This window comes from Hyla sarda, chromosome 9 (genome assembly GCF_029499605.1).
Source record: "Hyla sarda isolate aHylSar1 chromosome 9, aHylSar1.hap1, whole genome shotgun sequence".
NCBI lineage: Eukaryota > Metazoa > Chordata > Amphibia > Anura > Hylidae > Hyla > Hyla sarda.
In genome coordinates, this window is record NC_079197.1 from 34,991,265 (window position 1) to 35,009,078 (window position 17,814).

Genomic DNA, 17,814 nt, shown 5'->3' on the forward strand with positions numbered 1-17,814 from the left:
ATGGCTGTCGCAGGGAGAGTCAAGAAGTGCTATTTGCCTATTTTCCCATCCTGAAACATGTTGTGCATTTTTAATAAGATCCCAGATGGTACATAGCTGTTATCGATTTGTAAACTGGAAGTGAATGCCTCCTTTGCTTTGTGTTGCACATTACTACTTGAATGGCCTTTGAATAATATAACCGCCGTGCACTTTGTGAACCATTCAGTTTCTCTGGGAGTCTTATTAGCTTGTTCAGATGCTGCCATACTCTTCCTGTGACAGAATCCCCTTGGTCAAATTGTATCTGTCTTTTTTTTTTATCCCATCTTATCAGTAGAAAATGTTGCGATGAAAGATCCTCCGGACTTATTGGACAGGCAGAAATGCCTGAACGCCTTGGCGTCTCTGCGACATGCCAAATGGTTTCAGGTTGGCTATTTGTTCTTACCTTATTGTTATTGTAGCCTTATGAGGTTTTCATTTAATTTCTTTACAACCTCATGAATTCATGCACTGTAATCCATTGTAATAGATCTGAGTAGTATATAATTCTATATTTATTTTCAAGTCATGCTTGCTAAGCAGCAGTGCCATCTATGCGGCCTACTGAAGATAAACGCTTACTGTGACCAGTTGTGCACTTCTCGTTCTTGTGACGACGTGCAACTGAAAACCTCCCTTATTGCTGCCCCCCATATGCATTGTGCTCATATGAATCTCACCAAGTGGCCTCCTGCCCAGCTCACGGGTGGCACTGTCGCTGTCCGGATGGGTTTAGATGCAGTAGTGCTAGTTGACACATCATTATCATGAGGCTACAAAAGCAATCTTTACATGAAGCTTTTCAGTTCTATTTAAAGCCTGACCTTTCTAAACATGGATGTTTTGTCATTCTGTAAATTTTCTTTGCATGAATTTAATCATTTACTACTCAGTAATCACATTAAAGAATCTGTCCGAGGCCTTTGTAGGTTAAGGTAAAGAGTGAACAACAGCAGCAGAACTGGAACCATTTTATCTATTCTAGGCAAGAGCAAATGGATTAAAATCTTGTGTAATTGTGCTCCGCATTCTGCGTGATTTGTGCAACAGAGTCCCCACCTGGGCGCGGCTGAAAGGATGGGTGAGTTTGGTTCTGGAGGTACAGGGGTGGGATCCAATAGGCTTTATTTGACGCCCTATTGTTAATAGCCGTATGCATTTTTATTTTCTGGAACTACGAATATTGCAGTTATTATGAAAAATATTATGCATGGTTTTATAGCTTTGCAGATCTGTGCTCAACTTTTCAACTATTTGTTTCTCTCAGCCACTAGAAATCATATGTGAAAAAGCAATAGGAACGTGTAACAGGCCCCTGGGTGCTGGAGAGGCATTGCGGAGAGTCATGGAATGCCTGGCATCTGGCATCATTTTGCCTGGTAAGATTATTTCAATGACACACTGATGAGGGTTCATTAGGATGTAATTTTACCACAACACATAAGTGTCTTTATTTTCTGCAAAGTGTTCTGGCTGTGGACTCTGTGAGACTTAAAATAGAAGCGTAACATAGTGTACAGCATTTAGAAGAAATGACAAAACTCGCAGCTTAAGGGGTTTAAGTAACGATTTTCTCTTAAAGGGAATGTATACCCTTATATACCATTTTGTTTTATTTGATCTTAATAGGTAAAAAATTCTTGTTGCTTAAAGTGAATGTGTCACCTAGATTTTTTTTTTACTGATTAGAGCTAGATACTGAAAGTGTAACTTCGATCAGACTGCGGCGACGGGATATAATCTGTTTAGATCTCGCGCCAACTTTGTAGCCCGAGACTAAAGCTATCAGGTTACCGATTTGCCAGCAAGTCTATGGGACTTCCGGCAAATCCAATCCTAATTGCTGTAGTCTCAGGCAAGTCTCAAGCTGAGAGTTCTTGGGAGATTTAAACATATATCCTACCGCCTGAGCATGATCAGAGATTTGCTTTAAACTTTTTTTTTTACTTATTCTAATGTTTCTGTTTCATGATTGTATTTTTTTAATTAAATGTTTGTTATTTTTTTTATTTTTTTTATTGGGGCAGACATATTACTAGAGCTTCTGCTATGTTCTGTTAATAGCATTTAGAGAGATTCTTTACTGCAAACACATGGACCACAGGAAACAATAATCTGGAGCCGACTCATTGGCTTCTATGGGACAGCGTTCAGCCCTGTGACCTGTGCAGAGGTCATTGTGCAGGGAGGGGGAGGGGTTGATATGTGATCATCGTCTAGGTTGATCCTGTTTTATCTATATAAGCCTTACATTGTAATCCTGACTGTGATATTGGTGAGGGGACTGTTGAAAAAGTTTTCTTTACACTACAGGAAGTGTCAGCTCAATATTAGGCCTAGTATTGGAGGTGAAAAGTGCAGAATTTCAGGCTTTTAATATAGATAGTGAAATGGGAAACTTAGGAAAGACACCACCAAAAATTCTTAAAAATATATTTAACATAAAAACTTGGTTTGAACCATAGGTCACTTTTTTAGAACACGTTCCCTTTAATTTTGTAATGTATATAGCTTTAAAGCGTACCTGTCAGTGCAAAAAAATGTTACTCAGTACCTAATCCTGAGCCTGTACATATTATTTTTATGTGTCTAGGACATAATATATCCCTAACAAATAGCATTTATATGTAACTCACTTGCTTTTTGTTCTTGCCTTATGGAGGGGGAGTGTCCGTCTCTCTCCCTCACTGTGGATGACTTATCTGCCCTGAGTCTGGGAGCAGTCTGCAAATCCCTGTACAGTAGTTTTTATGCATACATGTTCTATCTGTTCCTAGTAAAGCTGGATGCTAATCAACATAGCTGTCACTATGTGTGTCATTCAGCTTTCACAGACTCATGAATGTCTGATCAGCTTCTTTGTCATTCAGGAGTCAGGAAGCTTTGGCTGTTCAAGCATGCTGGGAGTTGTAGTTTTGCAACAGCTGGAGCTGCAGTGTTTGTAAAGCACTGTGTTAGAGCAGTGTTGTGTTTGTAAAGCACTGTGTTAGAGCAGTGTTGCCCAAAACTACAACTCCCAGCATGCCCACACATCCTTTGTCTGTAGTTTTAAATTTATATTTAAAAAAAACATCTTATCAGTAGTACTAGAAAATATGAAAAAAATGTTTTATAATGGCAGTGCCTCTTTAAGTAATATATCATCTTTTTGCATCCACAAGGATGTTGTCACACTGCGTTTGTGCTATATATATTCAGCCTGTGTCTTTTTGGCTGTAAACATCAGCATACTGCATAAAAAGAGTAGACTTCACTTATGTTCCATTTAATAAGATCCTTCAGTGAAGTAACTTTCTACGTTGGCCACTATCACTGTAGCAATGGACCTCCTTCCTTTCCTTGTGAGTTGCCTGCAGAGAGGTGATACTGGTGACAGACACGTATTTTGCATTCCAATGTGAAAGGTGGTTGTCAGCAATAAAGCCTGTCTGCGGGAGAAGGCTCTCAATAGAACTGAGGTACCAGGCTTTCTTTAAGAAACTCATATGATGTAACTATGTATATATGTAGAGTCAAGTTGTCAGCTTTTCCCCAGGGCTTCCTTCTGAGAGGCAACATCGTATCCCTTGGTATTCATATACAGTGGTATATATTCTGAGGTATATGTTGGGAGTCCTTCTAATTTATACATGAAGCAAAAGGCCTTTACACAGAGTGATCCCAACCTAGGCAAAATGACTGGCTGCTATTAAGAATGCAATAAACTGAATTTTAGACCTAAAAACAACATGACAGAGATTCTTTTTAAAGGGGTACTCCGGTGAAAACCTTTTTTCTTTTAAATCAACTGGTGGCAGAAAGTTAAACATATTTGTAAATTACTTCTATTAAAAAATCTTAATCCTTCCAGTACTTATTAGCTGCTGAATGCTACAGAGGAAATTCCTTTCTTTTTGGAACACTGATGACATCACGAGCACAGTGCTCTCTGCTGACATCTCTGTCCATTTTTGTAACCATGCATAGCAGATGTATTCTAAGGGCAGCATGGTGGCTCAGTGGTTAGCACTGCTGCCTTGCAGTGCTGAGGACTTGGGTTCAAATCCCACTAAGGACAACAATAAATAAAGCATTATTATAATAACATCAGCAGAGAGAACTGTGCTCGTGATGTCATCAGAGAGCATTCCAAAAAGAAAAGAATTTCCTCTGTAGTATTCAGCAGCTAATAAGTACAGGAAGGATTAAGATTTTTTAATAGAAGTAATTTACAAATATGTTTGACTTTCTGCCACCAGTTGATTTAAAAGAAAAAAGGTTTTCACTGGAGTACCCCTTTAAAGGAGTTTCTGCTATTAAATATGTTGTAACCATTACAGGAGATAGGCCATAAAACTGTTACTGGTCAGAATGCTTGAGCCACCACCAATACAAGGCACAAGGTCTCCTCTCCTGTTCCCATATCTTCCTTTTACTTCAAAGGAGAGTGACCTGGGACCCCTTGTTCTCATGATTTGATGTTTCCCAGCAGTCGGACCCTGACCGCTGACAGCTTTATGGCCTATTTGATGTGGCATGAAATATATTTTATAGAAAACCCTTTAACTGAGCATGAAATAGATTTGGTGTCAAGCAGCGGTCTCATGGGCTGTTACTTTGTGGACGGGCTGAGTTTGTTTACTCATAGGAGTTAATGCAGACAAATTGCTTAGTTAGAAATCAGTTTATGCACCACTTCAATATACACTTTCCTACTCAAGACGTAAGCCTGAGGACTGTAAGTGTACACGTTAGACTTAACATTTAGAACCTCATTGAAATACAGAAAGCTCATTTTAGTTATTTTGTAGCATTAAAGGGAACCAATCACCAGATTTTACTCTATATAATGCTTAACGTTATATAGGGTAAAATCTTTATCTTCACTATCCCCAGGGGACGCTCCTGCCCCCAGGGATGGTGAGGATATGAACTTATAAGATGCTCCCGTAAGTAGTCCCCTGGGCGGGGAGCTCCTCTCACCTAGTCCCGTGTCTAAGGACGGCAGCACCCCCTCTGCTTGATTGACAGGCCGCATCATCGCTCTCCTTACTGAACAGACGGAACAGAGCGATGATGCGGCCGTCACTCAAGTCGAGGGGATGTCGCTGCCGGGACTAGGTGAGAGGAGCTCCCTGCCCAGAGGACTACTTACAGGGCCGGCGGGGAGCATCTTATAAGTTCATATCCTCACCATCCCTGGGGGCAGGAGCGTCCCCCAGGGATGGTGAAGATAAAGATTTCACCCTATATAACGCTTTGCCAAGCATTATATAGGGTAAAATCTGATGATTGGTTCCCTTTAACATCTTCTATGTTAAGGGTCTTTTTGTTTAGAAAATTTTTTTTTTAATACTTTTTAAGGGAATTGTGACTTAAAAACTCTCATCTAGTAAGGGAAGCCCCCCCAAATGGATTGCAGCTGATCACTGAGATTTAAGTGATCGGCTTATTATTGCAGGTTCCCTCTAACGAAAAACATTTTTGAAAAGTTAATTATCCATTTAAAGCGTTATTGTCACTTATATACATGTCGACTAGACATGCCGAAAGTTTACACTGAACCGGTTCTCGGTCCTGAGACCTGCTGCAATCTGTAGTTATAACCAGTGGTAGTGCGCTTCACTCCATAGCCGGCCACCAGATACAACTAATGCGCTCCATTACAGTCTATGGCAGTGTTTCCCAGCCAGGGTGCCTCCAGGTATTGCAAAACTATAACTCCCAGAATGCCTGAACAGCCAAAGGCTGTCCAGGCATGCTGGGAGTTGTTGTTTTGCAACATCTGGAGGCACACTGGCTGGGAAACGCTGGTCTATGGAGTGCATCAATCTGATTGGGTAACAAGCCGTGGAGCTACAGCGCACTTCAGGCTTGTGTTCACAATAGATGACATGTCAAAGGTTTATATAAGTGGCAATAACATTTTAAGCCTAATTTATTCCATAGCTAAAATTCTTTAGTGTGCAATTGCCTTAAAAAATTTTTTTATTAAACTGTTTACATTTTGTTGAATGTGCACATTTCTGTTTGATAGAAACCATACAGGGAAAATGCTTCCAGGTTAATTGTAGTAAATAATAGTAAAAACTTTTAAGACACCGCTCTCCATAATCGGATTGTATGTCTGTAACACAGGAGGGCCAGGTTTACATGATCCATGTGAAAGAGAACCCACAGATGCCTTGGCCTATATGACCGTGAAAGAGAGAGAAGAGATCACACAGAGTGCACAGGTAATGCATATGACACCTTTATTTATTTATGTTTTTCTGACATTTCTATAGCACCAACATAGTCTGGAGTGCTGTGTAAACATCATTATCATCCACTCCCTTTCTCCACTGGCTCACACTTTAGTTTTCCTGCCGCAGAAGTTTGGGTGTCTTCTTTCTTTTTTTTTTTTCTTTTTCTGTTTTAAACCTGTCAAGTCTCGTGATTTTTTTTGTTACTTGTCCATTAAAATATAAGCTTGATTTGATTACAGGCTTCTAGCTATCCTATAAACATTTTTAATAAGAGCCTATGATACGCATATACTCGAGTATAAGCCGTCACGAATATAAGCCGAGGCCCTTAATTCCACCCCAAAAACCCAGGAAAAGTTATTGACTCGACTATAAGCCTAGGGCTTATATAAGACTAGTGATGTTGCTTTAACGACGACACGCAGTGACGTCCCTGCGCATGAACGTCCCTGCCAAGGCAACGTCACTAGTTCGGGGCCAGCCCGGAGCGGAGAAGAGGGTCTCCTGGTGAAGATGGACAGCCCAGAACGACTAACCCTCCCCACCGGACAGTCCCTGCAGCATAGATGGTCGAATATGGACGTCCCGGACCAGCTCACCCTTCCTTCCCACCGAAGGGAGGTGAGTAGAAAACAAAAGGGGGGTCTGGATGATGACGAAGGCCCGGCAGTGGTCTTCAACCTGCGGACCTCCAGATGTTTCAAAACTACAACTCCCAGCATGCGCGGACAGCCGATGGCTGTCCGGGCATGCTGGGAGTTGTAGTTGTGCAACATCTGGAGGTCCGCAGGTTGAAGACCACTGAGAAGAGATTGACAGGCGGAGATGGACGGCCGGGACAGCTCACAGCTAAAGCCAGAAACATTTTTTATGTTCACTCGAGTATAAGCAGAGGGGGGCGTTTTCAGCATGAAAAATCGTGCTGAAAAACTCTGCTTATACTCGAGTATATACGGTAATAAGAATAATATTAACATGCTATTATTCATTTCTAATAAATAAGCAGAGGTATAGTTCACCGACCATTTCTTGATTAAAATTCTTTAAGAATATTGCTAGGTAGGACTTCTCACCTATTACAAAAATGAAGTGGCCATTCAGCATTGTATCTGCATTATTCAAATAACAGCATTTAAACACTGTACAAGTGAATGGAACTGGATTGCAGCATCTTCACATTACCAGGATGACCAACTGTGCAAGAAAAAATTCACAGAGCACCTTCATTCGTTAGGTGTCTTCAGTGATCAGCTTCTCATGGCAAACCCTAGCAATACTTGCCCTAAATAGAAATTCCTTTTTTTTTTTAAAAAACTTTAAAAAATGGGGTTAAATGATGTTGTGCATACAATATTTCACTGTACCGAAAAGCACAAAAGAGAGCTTAGATTAAAGGGAACCTGTCACATTGAAGCTGAGCAGATTGATACCTAGTTTTGTGGGAAAATTTACAGGATAACTTGCCATTTATTCATGCAAATATCTTGCTGATTCAGGGCTATTCATGCCTACAGTCTGGGCTGCCTTTTAAATATGACCGGTGAGCATCTATGGGCTTAGGAACTCCACATATTCCTAAAGTAAAAGGCCTGTTGCTATGTATAAAGTGCACCTATACACCACTGAATTGGATTTTTACTATCTGAAAATTGGTTTGGACATCCACAGGGCACCATTACTTTCTTTTTGTAATTGGTGAATGACCTTGTGACAATGTCATCATCCGAGGATGAATTTAGGTGCAATACAAAAGCATTATAGATCATCCAGGCTAAAATGTTTACCATTCACTTGGAAGAGCTGACTTCTGTGAAGTTTTGCTTTTATTCCTGGTTTTCAGGGTCACCGTTTTATTCCAACACCAAAATGCTGCGTCAGCATTCCTCCCGAGCAGAAAATAATTTGTGGGTGTTAAGAGGAAGTTGCTGTCTAGTAGATATCATGTCATAAACTATTACTGGAACCTTTGCCCTGCCCTGACCAATCTTTCATTTGTGCATCTGCGAAACCAAATGAGCCAGATCTAGTGTCATTCTCATCTTCTCAGAATCGTGTCGCGGGGGCGTCTGGACAGCGATTAAAGAAACGTCTGCAAGATTCCGGTTGGGATCCAGCGATACAAAATACTTGAAACCATTTGCTGCCCTATCATGTCGGCAAGGAATTTAGTAGCTAAGATTTTCCATTAAACTTCTGCTTAAGAAACAATTCACTTTACAAGAGAGAGACCATGTGCAGTTGAGGGTATGAATGACTGACACATCACAGGACAACTCAGGGGTGCAGCTTAAATTGTACCAGAGCAGAGAAAGCAAATGTCAGTCAAGTCTTGGGTGAGATCTTTGGCTTCATTTCAGTGTCATTGGAAACGAGCCAAGGAGTCAGAGGAGGACAACTATTTATGGGACAAGGATGTCAGTGCTGCCATCTATTGCATAATAATTCGTACATGAAAATGTTCCTGCTTGTAACATGACGGAGACTAGATGTAGAACACATTGATTCTCTTTAATTGTATTTCCAATGGCTACTCCATGTACTTCATGTTAAAAGAAGAATTTATACAGTAAGATGTTAAGCTGTTAAAGTATGAGCTTGCAGACAAAATAGAACATTTGTAAGAAAAGGAAGTAGTAGAGTATTCATCAGGTCTGCCAAGATGTTCAGGATTTCATATTGTGTCCAGGGTCTGTCTGAGTCTTAGAGCTTTACAGGTCTTTAAACTATACAGACTTTGATTGATACATTAAAGGGGATGTCTGGTGTATTAGGAAATTCAGATTTTTTTTAGACAGGGATTTTTTTTTTAATCTAAGAGCCAAGGAACGTGCTTTCGAATCACCCAAAGTGCAAGAAAAAGTGCAAACATGTTACACTAAAAAACATGCACAAAGGATGTGGTCTATCGCAAGCCATTCTCCTATAGGAGAGGCCCCCCAACAAACCTTACCCTTCGCCTCCGGACTAAAAGGTACCTGCGAGGTTCCAGGTTCTATTTCCCTTTTCCCCGAAGCTACTAAGGGATCACAAATGCTCCCGTCATCCCCCCTGGTGTTAGCCAAGGTATCTGCCCTCAGAGCCGAAAACGGTTGGTACCCTGCCCATGCAGGAGTACCTGGGGTTTTTGCAGGGAGGTGCGGAACCTAATGGCCACACACACACCTCCACTAGACCGCTAGGAGGGACACCCAGAAGGGCTACCGCATCCTAACAATCTTGTGGACACACAACACGCAAAACGTAACACAGTGACAAAAAGGAAATAAATAAGTGAATGTGCGCAAATATACTGCCCGGACATCCAGCTGGATCTATAAAGATTGCCACAAGGTGAAGAGTTCATGGTGCCAGTGAGCCAATACTCCCAGTGAGTTTCGGCACCTTGGGGTCACCACTCCCGAGGCACTAAAGTACCTTGGCTCTAGACCCTCTCAGCCTCATGACGAGACCCAGAGGAAACAGGTCACATCGGGGCAGCCGTCGAGCTGATTACTCAGAACCAGCCCTGGTACACCTGCCCCCTACCATGCAGCACTCATCCCCACCACCTACACACCGATGCTCTGGACCACCGGCATGAAACTGATAAGAACAGATACTACACTCGATCTTAGCCAAAAGGCAGAGAAGTGATTTTTTTTTTCTTTTAGATAGGGATTCCCTGTTCATGATCCTATTGGTTACCCAGTGCAGAGAGCAGCTAGAAAACTGCTTATCTTACTCAGGTCTGAGGAGGTAATGAGTCACATTTAGGAGACCTCCAAGTTGCAATGCTCCCTGGGAAAGAATATACAACATAGCTGTCCTTCTGAAGCAAACGAGCAATCTCTCTAATGCCACCTATTGAAGGTAGCTTCTCTGTAAATCAATTCCTAACCCCTTCAAGAGCTTGGCTTTAATTAAGGAGATACACAAATCAACGGCCTCACTGTCTGCCAGCACCCTGCTCTTTACTGATAAAGGGCAAAAACTCAGCAACATCTGTTTATAGAAGAGAAGTTCTTTTTGGTGAAGATTTTGGTTTGGCTGATCATGTTTCAAGGCCTTTTAGGGAAGTTACATCCAATAGTTGGTATTCGAGAACCAGCTCATTTACTAATTTGCATTTATTATCCTGGAGGAACTGGCATTAAATGGGCAACCGTGTAACACTTTTAGTGGTACTTATGGGGAATCGAACGGTTATTGCCGGGTTCACTTACAGATTACTGGTATTTCGATACCCATCTAACAGAACACAATTATCCATAGCACACAGCTCATTGAAATATTTTGGAATTATTGTTTGTGATGTTGCATAATATTGTATGTCACATGAAGATAGTCCATTCTGAAGTTGACCAAACAATCCACTTTTATCACCAGAACAAAAAGTATTTCATGCTGGTGTCTCTCTCTGTTCTGGCTGATAAGGTGGGATACCCCCTACTATGATGTCCACATTTCCGAATAGGCCTTTAGAAAGGGTTTTTTTATTTTTTTTATTTAAAAAAAGTTATCAAAAAGCATCAATATGTTATTGTGTACAGATACATGTATTGTTTAACCATTTGCAAAGTTCCTATAGGCATTAAAGGGGTATTCCGCCACCTAGACATCTTATCCCCTATCCAAAGGACAGAGGATAAAAGGTCTGATCGCGAGGGTCCTTGCGCTGTGGACCCCCGCGATCTCCCTGCTGCACCTGGCATATGTTTAGAGCGTCAGATGCAGTGCCGGAGGCTGGTGACGTCACCGCCACGTCCCCATCAATGCACATCTATGGGAGGGGGCGTCGCCGTGACGTCACCAGCCTCTGCCCCACATCGCCAGTCACCCAGCACGGAGCAAAGTAGGCTCCGTGCATTGGATGCCTAGGGTGCCACAGTCAAGATCGGGACCAGCCTTGGGCCCCCCACGATCAGACATCTTATCCCCTATCTTTTGGATAGGGTATAAGATGTCTATGGGCAGAGTACCCCTTTAAATGTCCAGTGGATTCTCAAATTATTCTGCAAGGATGTTACTAAATGTCCCTGCAAAGTCTGCAGTGGCACGAACATTGTGTCAATGCAAGAGAAGAGATCTAGAGAGAGGCAGAACAGGGAAGACTGATTAAAGTGCTTCCCTATCAGGGTATACACAGCTCTTAATGCGCACTATATACACAGAACAGCAGGAGCCATAAGGCTTTCAGCTTCCCGTTCTGGTGATCATATGATTTGCCAGGTGGGGGCAGTGCTGGGTGCGGCTGTTGATATTCTCCATAGATGTCTTTTATGACCTCATGGGGGCTACAATATTTAAAATAGTTATATCATCTCTGCTCCCTATATATATATCCTCGTTTTGGAAACCATTGTAACTGAAAGGGGAGATAATGTAAAGAAGTAATTTAGTGTCCGTATGTAGTAAAAAAAGAAAAAAAAATCCAAAAGATTCTTTTTTTTTTTCCTTCCCTGCATATTATTTCAAATAAAAATGTCATTTAAAAAATGGCCAAATAAGAAGAAACATATCTTTTAAATCTGCATGAATTGTGTTCGGTCATAAAGAAGGTAAAATGGCCTGGTCTGGAAGTGGTTAAAGGTACCTGAGTTTTCATTAAACTTTGACCTGTCCTAGGACAGTGTTTCCCAACCAGGGTGCCTTCAGCTGATTCAAAGCTACAACTCCCAACATGCCCGGACAGCCAAAGGCTGTCCGGGCATGTTGGGAGTTGTAGTTTTGCAACAGCTGAAGGCACCCTGGTTGGGAAACACTGTCCTAGGGACATGTCAAAGGTTTGGAACGGTCAGGGTCTCTGTTTTTAGACCCCCACCAACTGCTAGAACTAGCGGTAAGAAGCACACAGTGAATCTTAGATATGGTACCCATAGAGGTCTTGTCCCATACTGTACCTCTCTGTATATGTCTACGGTCATATGGCTATATAAGAAAAACTGTTCCCCATATCATCCAGCATTGTAGAGGTATCCCTAGAGACATTGCTCTTTGGGAAATTATGATTCCACGTGTTGACCTTTACGTGATAACTTTGCAGCTTTTTAATGAAGTATATTTTGTGTTGGCGCTTACTGCAGTGTTTTGCTGTTTGACTGAAGGGAAACCGCTAGCTGCCATGTTTACATCTTTCTTAGATATTTCCAGTCCAGACAGCCCTCAGCAACATTCACACAGCCATTTGTAATTCATATTTGCAGTTTTTATTTTGTCATGTTTTTATAAACTTTGTTCATGATGTATTGTGACCAGATAAACCAGTAGAGAATCTACATGTAATTTATAATACCTTAATCCATGTTGCTAATAACTAACTTTTCCTGTCTATTTGCTGTGTCTCCTCTCATACAGCATGCGCTACGTTTATTAGCTTTTGGACAAATATACAAAGTCTTGCAGATGGACCCTCTACCCTCTAATAAGCCCTTTCAGAAATACTCTTGGTCAAGCACAGACAGGGAAGGTAAGGTGTCATAGAATTTCAGAAAGGTACGCCAAATTCTCTCAAAGCTATATTTATATCTGTAGAAGAAAAAAGATGGAAGTCCAGCGCGGTATATTCAGAGCAAGTAGTGCGATTTATTATAACAAGCACGCAGTACACGGTAAATGCATGATGGTGATGCGTTTCAGCCGGTGGCACCCGGCCTTACTAGGTATGAGTAAGGCCGGGTGCCAGCTGACGAAACGCGTCGCCATCATGCATTTATCGTGTACTGCGTGCTTGTTATAATAAATCGCACAACCTGCTCTGAATATACCACGTCGGACTTCCATTTCTTTTTTCTACTTTGTCTCCGGTGAGGTCCGCACCTGTCCGGGTCGCAGATGGTCGTCCTGGGTGAGCGGACTATCACTTTCCTTTCGTATATTTATATATGGAATATACTAAGAAGATAATTTTATAAGGGTTAACAAGTTTTTTTAAAATGACTGATCCCGATAGATCATCAATATTAGATGGGTGGTATTAGACTTACAACACCCCACCTGTCATATGTTTGGAGGGGCCACTGTGTCGCTGGGAGTCATCAATGTAATATTGATTGCCTATCCTGATAGGTGCTCACTTTTAAATAGTTGGATAACACATTTAAAAAAATAAATTAAATAAATAAATAAATATATAGTAGGAAGGTTAAAGGGGTTATCCAGGAAAAAAAACTTTTTTCTTATATATATCAACTGGCTCCAGAAAGTTAAACAGATTTGTAAATTACTTCTATTAAAAAATCTTAATCCTTTCAGTACTTATGAGCTTCTGAAGTTAAGGTTGTTCCTTTCTGTCTAAGTGCTCTCTGATGACACGTGTCTTGGGAAACGCCCAGTTTAGAAGAGGTTTGCTATGTGGATTTGCTTCTAAACTGGGCTGTTCCCGAGACACGTGTCATCAGAGAGGATTTAGACAGAAAGGACAACCTTAACTTCAGAAGCTCATAAGTACTGAAAGGATTAAGATTTTTTTAATAGAAGTAATTTACAAATCTGTTTAACTTTCTTGAGCCAGTTTATATATATATATAAAAAAATGTTTTTTTTCCTGGATAACCCCTTTAAAAGGGTACAGCCACCTCACAAGGCTGGGAAAAATTGACCCTTATTTTACACATTTTGATTATGGATAATTGATTGTAATATAACTTCCTAATGTATATGTATTGCTCCTTTGTGTTCTGCATGTAAACATTGCATCCATGACAAGAGGCCATACATCGACTACCCTTCCTCCCTCCATATGTGTATCCAGTAGACATAATGCAGTTTTTGTTCAGAGCCTGGTCTGTTACCATAACATGAGGTCACAAGCAGACTGTAAGGAGCTGTACTTTATACAGAATACAGCAGTGTTTCCCAACCAGGGTGCCTCCAGCTGTTGCAGAACTACAACTTCCAGCATGCCCGGACAGCCGAAGGCTGTCCGGGCGTGCTGGGAGTTGTAGTTTTGCAACAGCTGGAGGCACCCTGGTTGGGAAACACTGGAGTACAGAGAGGCAATGCATGGGCTGAGCTGCATTCAGCCCCGCTAGACATAAAAGAGCAATAATTATTGATATAACTAAATTAATAGGTTAATATATTCGTATTAACATGGTCACTGATGTACACTACTAGAACATTCTATAAGCTCCGACAAACCTTTGAAGATTTCCTTTGTCTCTGGATGCTTAAACAATGTGCATGAATCCATTAGGCGACTCTACAAAATGAATGACTTAAAATTAAAAAGATTAATGAAGCATTTGAAGAGATGAGAAAGAAATGGAAATGTGTCATGCCAGAGCTGTAGCAGCGTTGTGTAAAGAGATTGTCATATGCGACTACCATTTCTAGTGAAGGCTTTGATATTTCTCTCATTTACAGAAATCTACAGCCATACTCGGCTGGTTTCCAGGAACAGGCATTTTTATATGCACTGAGGGATAAAATTGTAGCAGACTGGTTTGAAGTTTTTGCCGGTGATAGTCTGAAGGATTATATTGAGTTACAAGCAACGTTCATTAGATATTCATTAGATAAATACTGGACACGAATATTAATAGGAAAGTTAAAAGCTGAAAAGTAATTATGTAATACATTTATGTATACATTGTCCCTGTCAATATGTGATATAGTTTTTATATTTTTTTCCAGAATCATAGATTCAAACTAAGTAATATTTCATAACGAATGACACTTCCATTTAATAATTGTTTCTTAAAATAAATGGCCACCCATTAACACAGGGCCACAGCTTTAAAATTATTGGATCTTCTGCATGGACATACAGTTAAAGCGTACCCGTCAGTTCAAAAAATATATATATATATCACTCAGTACCTAATCCTGACCATGTACATCTAATTTTTTATCTTTTTATTACACTTTTAATTTAGCTCACTAGTCTGAATTCCTCTCAAATGGAGCGGGCGTGGCCTCACTGTGCAGGTCTCCGCCCCATCCCTCAGTATGCTGTCTGCTCACATCTCCCCTAGCATTAGGTAAACTACAACTCCCAGCTTTTCCTCACTGACAGTAGCGGGACACAAGCTGACAGTGGGAGGATTTTTCCTCCAGCTGTGAGCCCTGCACTCACAGCTGTCAATCAAGGAAGTGTGTCCATGACATAGGTGATGACGCATGGACACAGCAGGACTAGTATGTGTCCAAGCAGGCAGGGGGGGCAGTTGTTTGACTGGCTTTTTCAGTATGAAATACTGAAAATTTTCTAATGAAAGCAATTGCAAAACATATTGGTTATACATGCTTTACAAAATATCAAAAGTTTTTGTATCTGACAGTGCCCATTTAAATGACACAATAGATGGATGAAGAGTGGAGTGGTTAGAGAAACTTAGGTTCCAGCAGCTTGTACTGAGTGTAATTTTTCATCTCAGTGTTGAACTCAGAACTACACGACTCCAGTATGGCTCTATTATGTCTTCTATGCTGCTGCTTCTGAAGGAGTGATATAAGGGAGCAGAATATGTTCTTATCTGTGTGCAGTCTATGGGAGACATCATATGCAGTCTATTGGAGACATCAAAAATGTCATGTACAAGTTATGTAATGGCCAGAAAGAGTCCACACACACACGACAGCTATGAAAAAGTTACCTAATGTGACAGGTGCACTTTAAATGAAAAAAATCTGGCTACCTTTAGCCACCATTAGGGGAACTTAAATCCTATTTCTACTTTTCACTACAAAATACTGTTAGTATATAAAAAAAAAAGGTATTACAAGATTTGTGCAGTATTCTATGATTTAGCATCTGCACTAAACTTTGTAGTACAACTGCAACTTCATAATACAACCACAGTAAACTTCTAGTAGTGACTGCAGACATCCAGCATTTTGTCATAATATAATAATAAACAAATGATTGCAGAATGTTGGACCTAAAAATAAGATCGTGTTAAACGGTGGACTTGCACTATAGCTCTGCTAGTGTGTACTGAGTTTTAGGTTTTTTTCCTCTCCCTCTTTATTTTTCAGGATTGAAGAGACCATATGATGATGGTTCTTGTGATGACAAAGATCCGAATAAGAAAATGAGACGCAACTTACGCAAAAGTAAGATCCTTTTAAAATGCCGCACACAGCAGAGGTTATTTCTGTAACAAGCCTTTAAAGGGGTACTCCGCCCCTAGACATCTTATCCCCTATCCAAAGGATAGGGAATAAGATCTCAGATCGCCGGGGTCCCGCTACTGGGGACCCCCGGGATCTCCGCTGCGGCACCCCGCTGTCATTACTGCACAGAGCACACTCGCTCTGTGTGTAATGACCGGCGATACAGGGGCCGGATCAGCATTGTCACGGCTCCGCCCCCTCGTGGGCCGTGACGTAACGCTGATCCGGCCCCTGTATTGCCCGTCATTACGCACAGAGCAAGTTTGCTCTGTGCAGTATTGATAGCGGGGTGCCACAGCGGAGATCCCAGGGTCCCCAGCAGCGGGACCCCGGCGATCTGACACCTTATCCCCTATCCTTTGGAAAAGGGATAAGATGCTAGGGGCGGAGTACCCCTTTAAGGCTGCCCACATAGAATAAACTGTTTCAGGGAAATAATGCCATAGCGCTATGAGTAATGCTTTTATGTGACTAGTGACATATGTGTGGATTAATAGTAGTAGCGCTGCGGAATCTGTAGGCGCTATATAAATAAAATTATTATTATTAGTAGTAGATGGTGAACTCCAATAATAAGAGTTTTTGTGTTGAGTAATAGTTTTATGGTATTCTGGAGACATGTTTAATAAAATTATCTTCAACTCAACAGTTTTGGACAGCAAAGCCATAGAATCAAACCAGCCAATGAATGCACTGATGCGACTGAACCAGATTAGGCCTGGCCTGCAGTACAAATTGTTATCTCAGTCAGGTCCAGTACATGCACCAGTCTTTACCATGTCTGTGGATGTGGACGGTACAACTCACGAGGCCTCTGGACCATCCAAGAAGACAGCGAAACTTCATGTCGCAGTAAAGGTGAGGGTTTTTTTCTGGTTCCATTGGTTTGAATACAAAAATAGTGATAGCTATTTTACACCTTTCTGCATTTACAAAAAAAAAAACTATCTGCAATACAAAATATCTGACAACAAAATTTTTCCAGAAATAGCTGTTGTCATAGATTGCTTAAAGGAGTTATCTTGGCTTAAAAAATGATGTCCTATCCTCATAGTAACATAGGTTGGGAAACGAAAAATGGCCATATAATTCAGCCTAAGCCCCTGCAGTGTTGATCCAAAGGAAGGCAAAAACAATTTGGTAAAATCCAATTATTCTCATTTTAGGGGAAATAATTCCTTCCCAACTCCAAATATGACCAGATCAGAATAAATCCCTGGATCAACAACCCTTCTCCAGAATCTAGTGACTATGGGGGTATTTATCAAAGGGTTTATGTGTTTTTTTCACGTAACTTTGGCGCAGTGTCTTTTTGCGCCAAAGTTTGGTGCATCTTCACCACTGTCATTTTTACAACTTTCTCAAAATCACACGGTCCTGTGCGTGATTTCAACTTTAGTCAGTAATTCATCATTTGCGCCAATCAATCTTTGGTGCAATTTTGGCGCAAATCCCCACCAAAAAATGT

The 17,814-nt window shown here is 41.0% G+C and overlaps 1 protein-coding gene and 1 pseudogene across 6 annotated transcripts in view; one reads left to right on the plus strand and one right to left on the minus strand.

The window, feature by feature from the left end:
* STRBP (spermatid perinuclear RNA binding protein) overlaps positions 1-17,814 on the plus strand; it is a 163,189-nt gene that overhangs the window by 121,486 nt on the left and 23,889 nt on the right. For 5 of the 6 annotated variants that reach the window (XM_056539275.1, XM_056539271.1, XM_056539273.1 and 2 more), the window contains 7 exons: positions 317-411; positions 1,010-1,105; positions 1,292-1,403; positions 6,142-6,239; positions 12,585-12,696; positions 16,209-16,286; positions 16,996-17,204. In XM_056539275.1, the coding sequence (XP_056395250.1) occupies positions 317-411; positions 1,010-1,105; positions 1,292-1,403; positions 6,142-6,239; positions 12,585-12,696; positions 16,209-16,286; positions 16,996-17,204 (800 nt within the window). The remainder of the gene's footprint in view (positions 1-316; positions 412-1,009; positions 1,106-1,291; positions 1,404-6,141; positions 6,240-12,584; positions 12,697-16,208; positions 16,287-16,995; positions 17,205-17,814) is intronic. The other variant, XM_056539276.1, reaches the window with a different exon arrangement.
* On the minus strand, positions 9,709-9,885 carry LOC130292122 (U2 spliceosomal RNA; annotated as a pseudogene).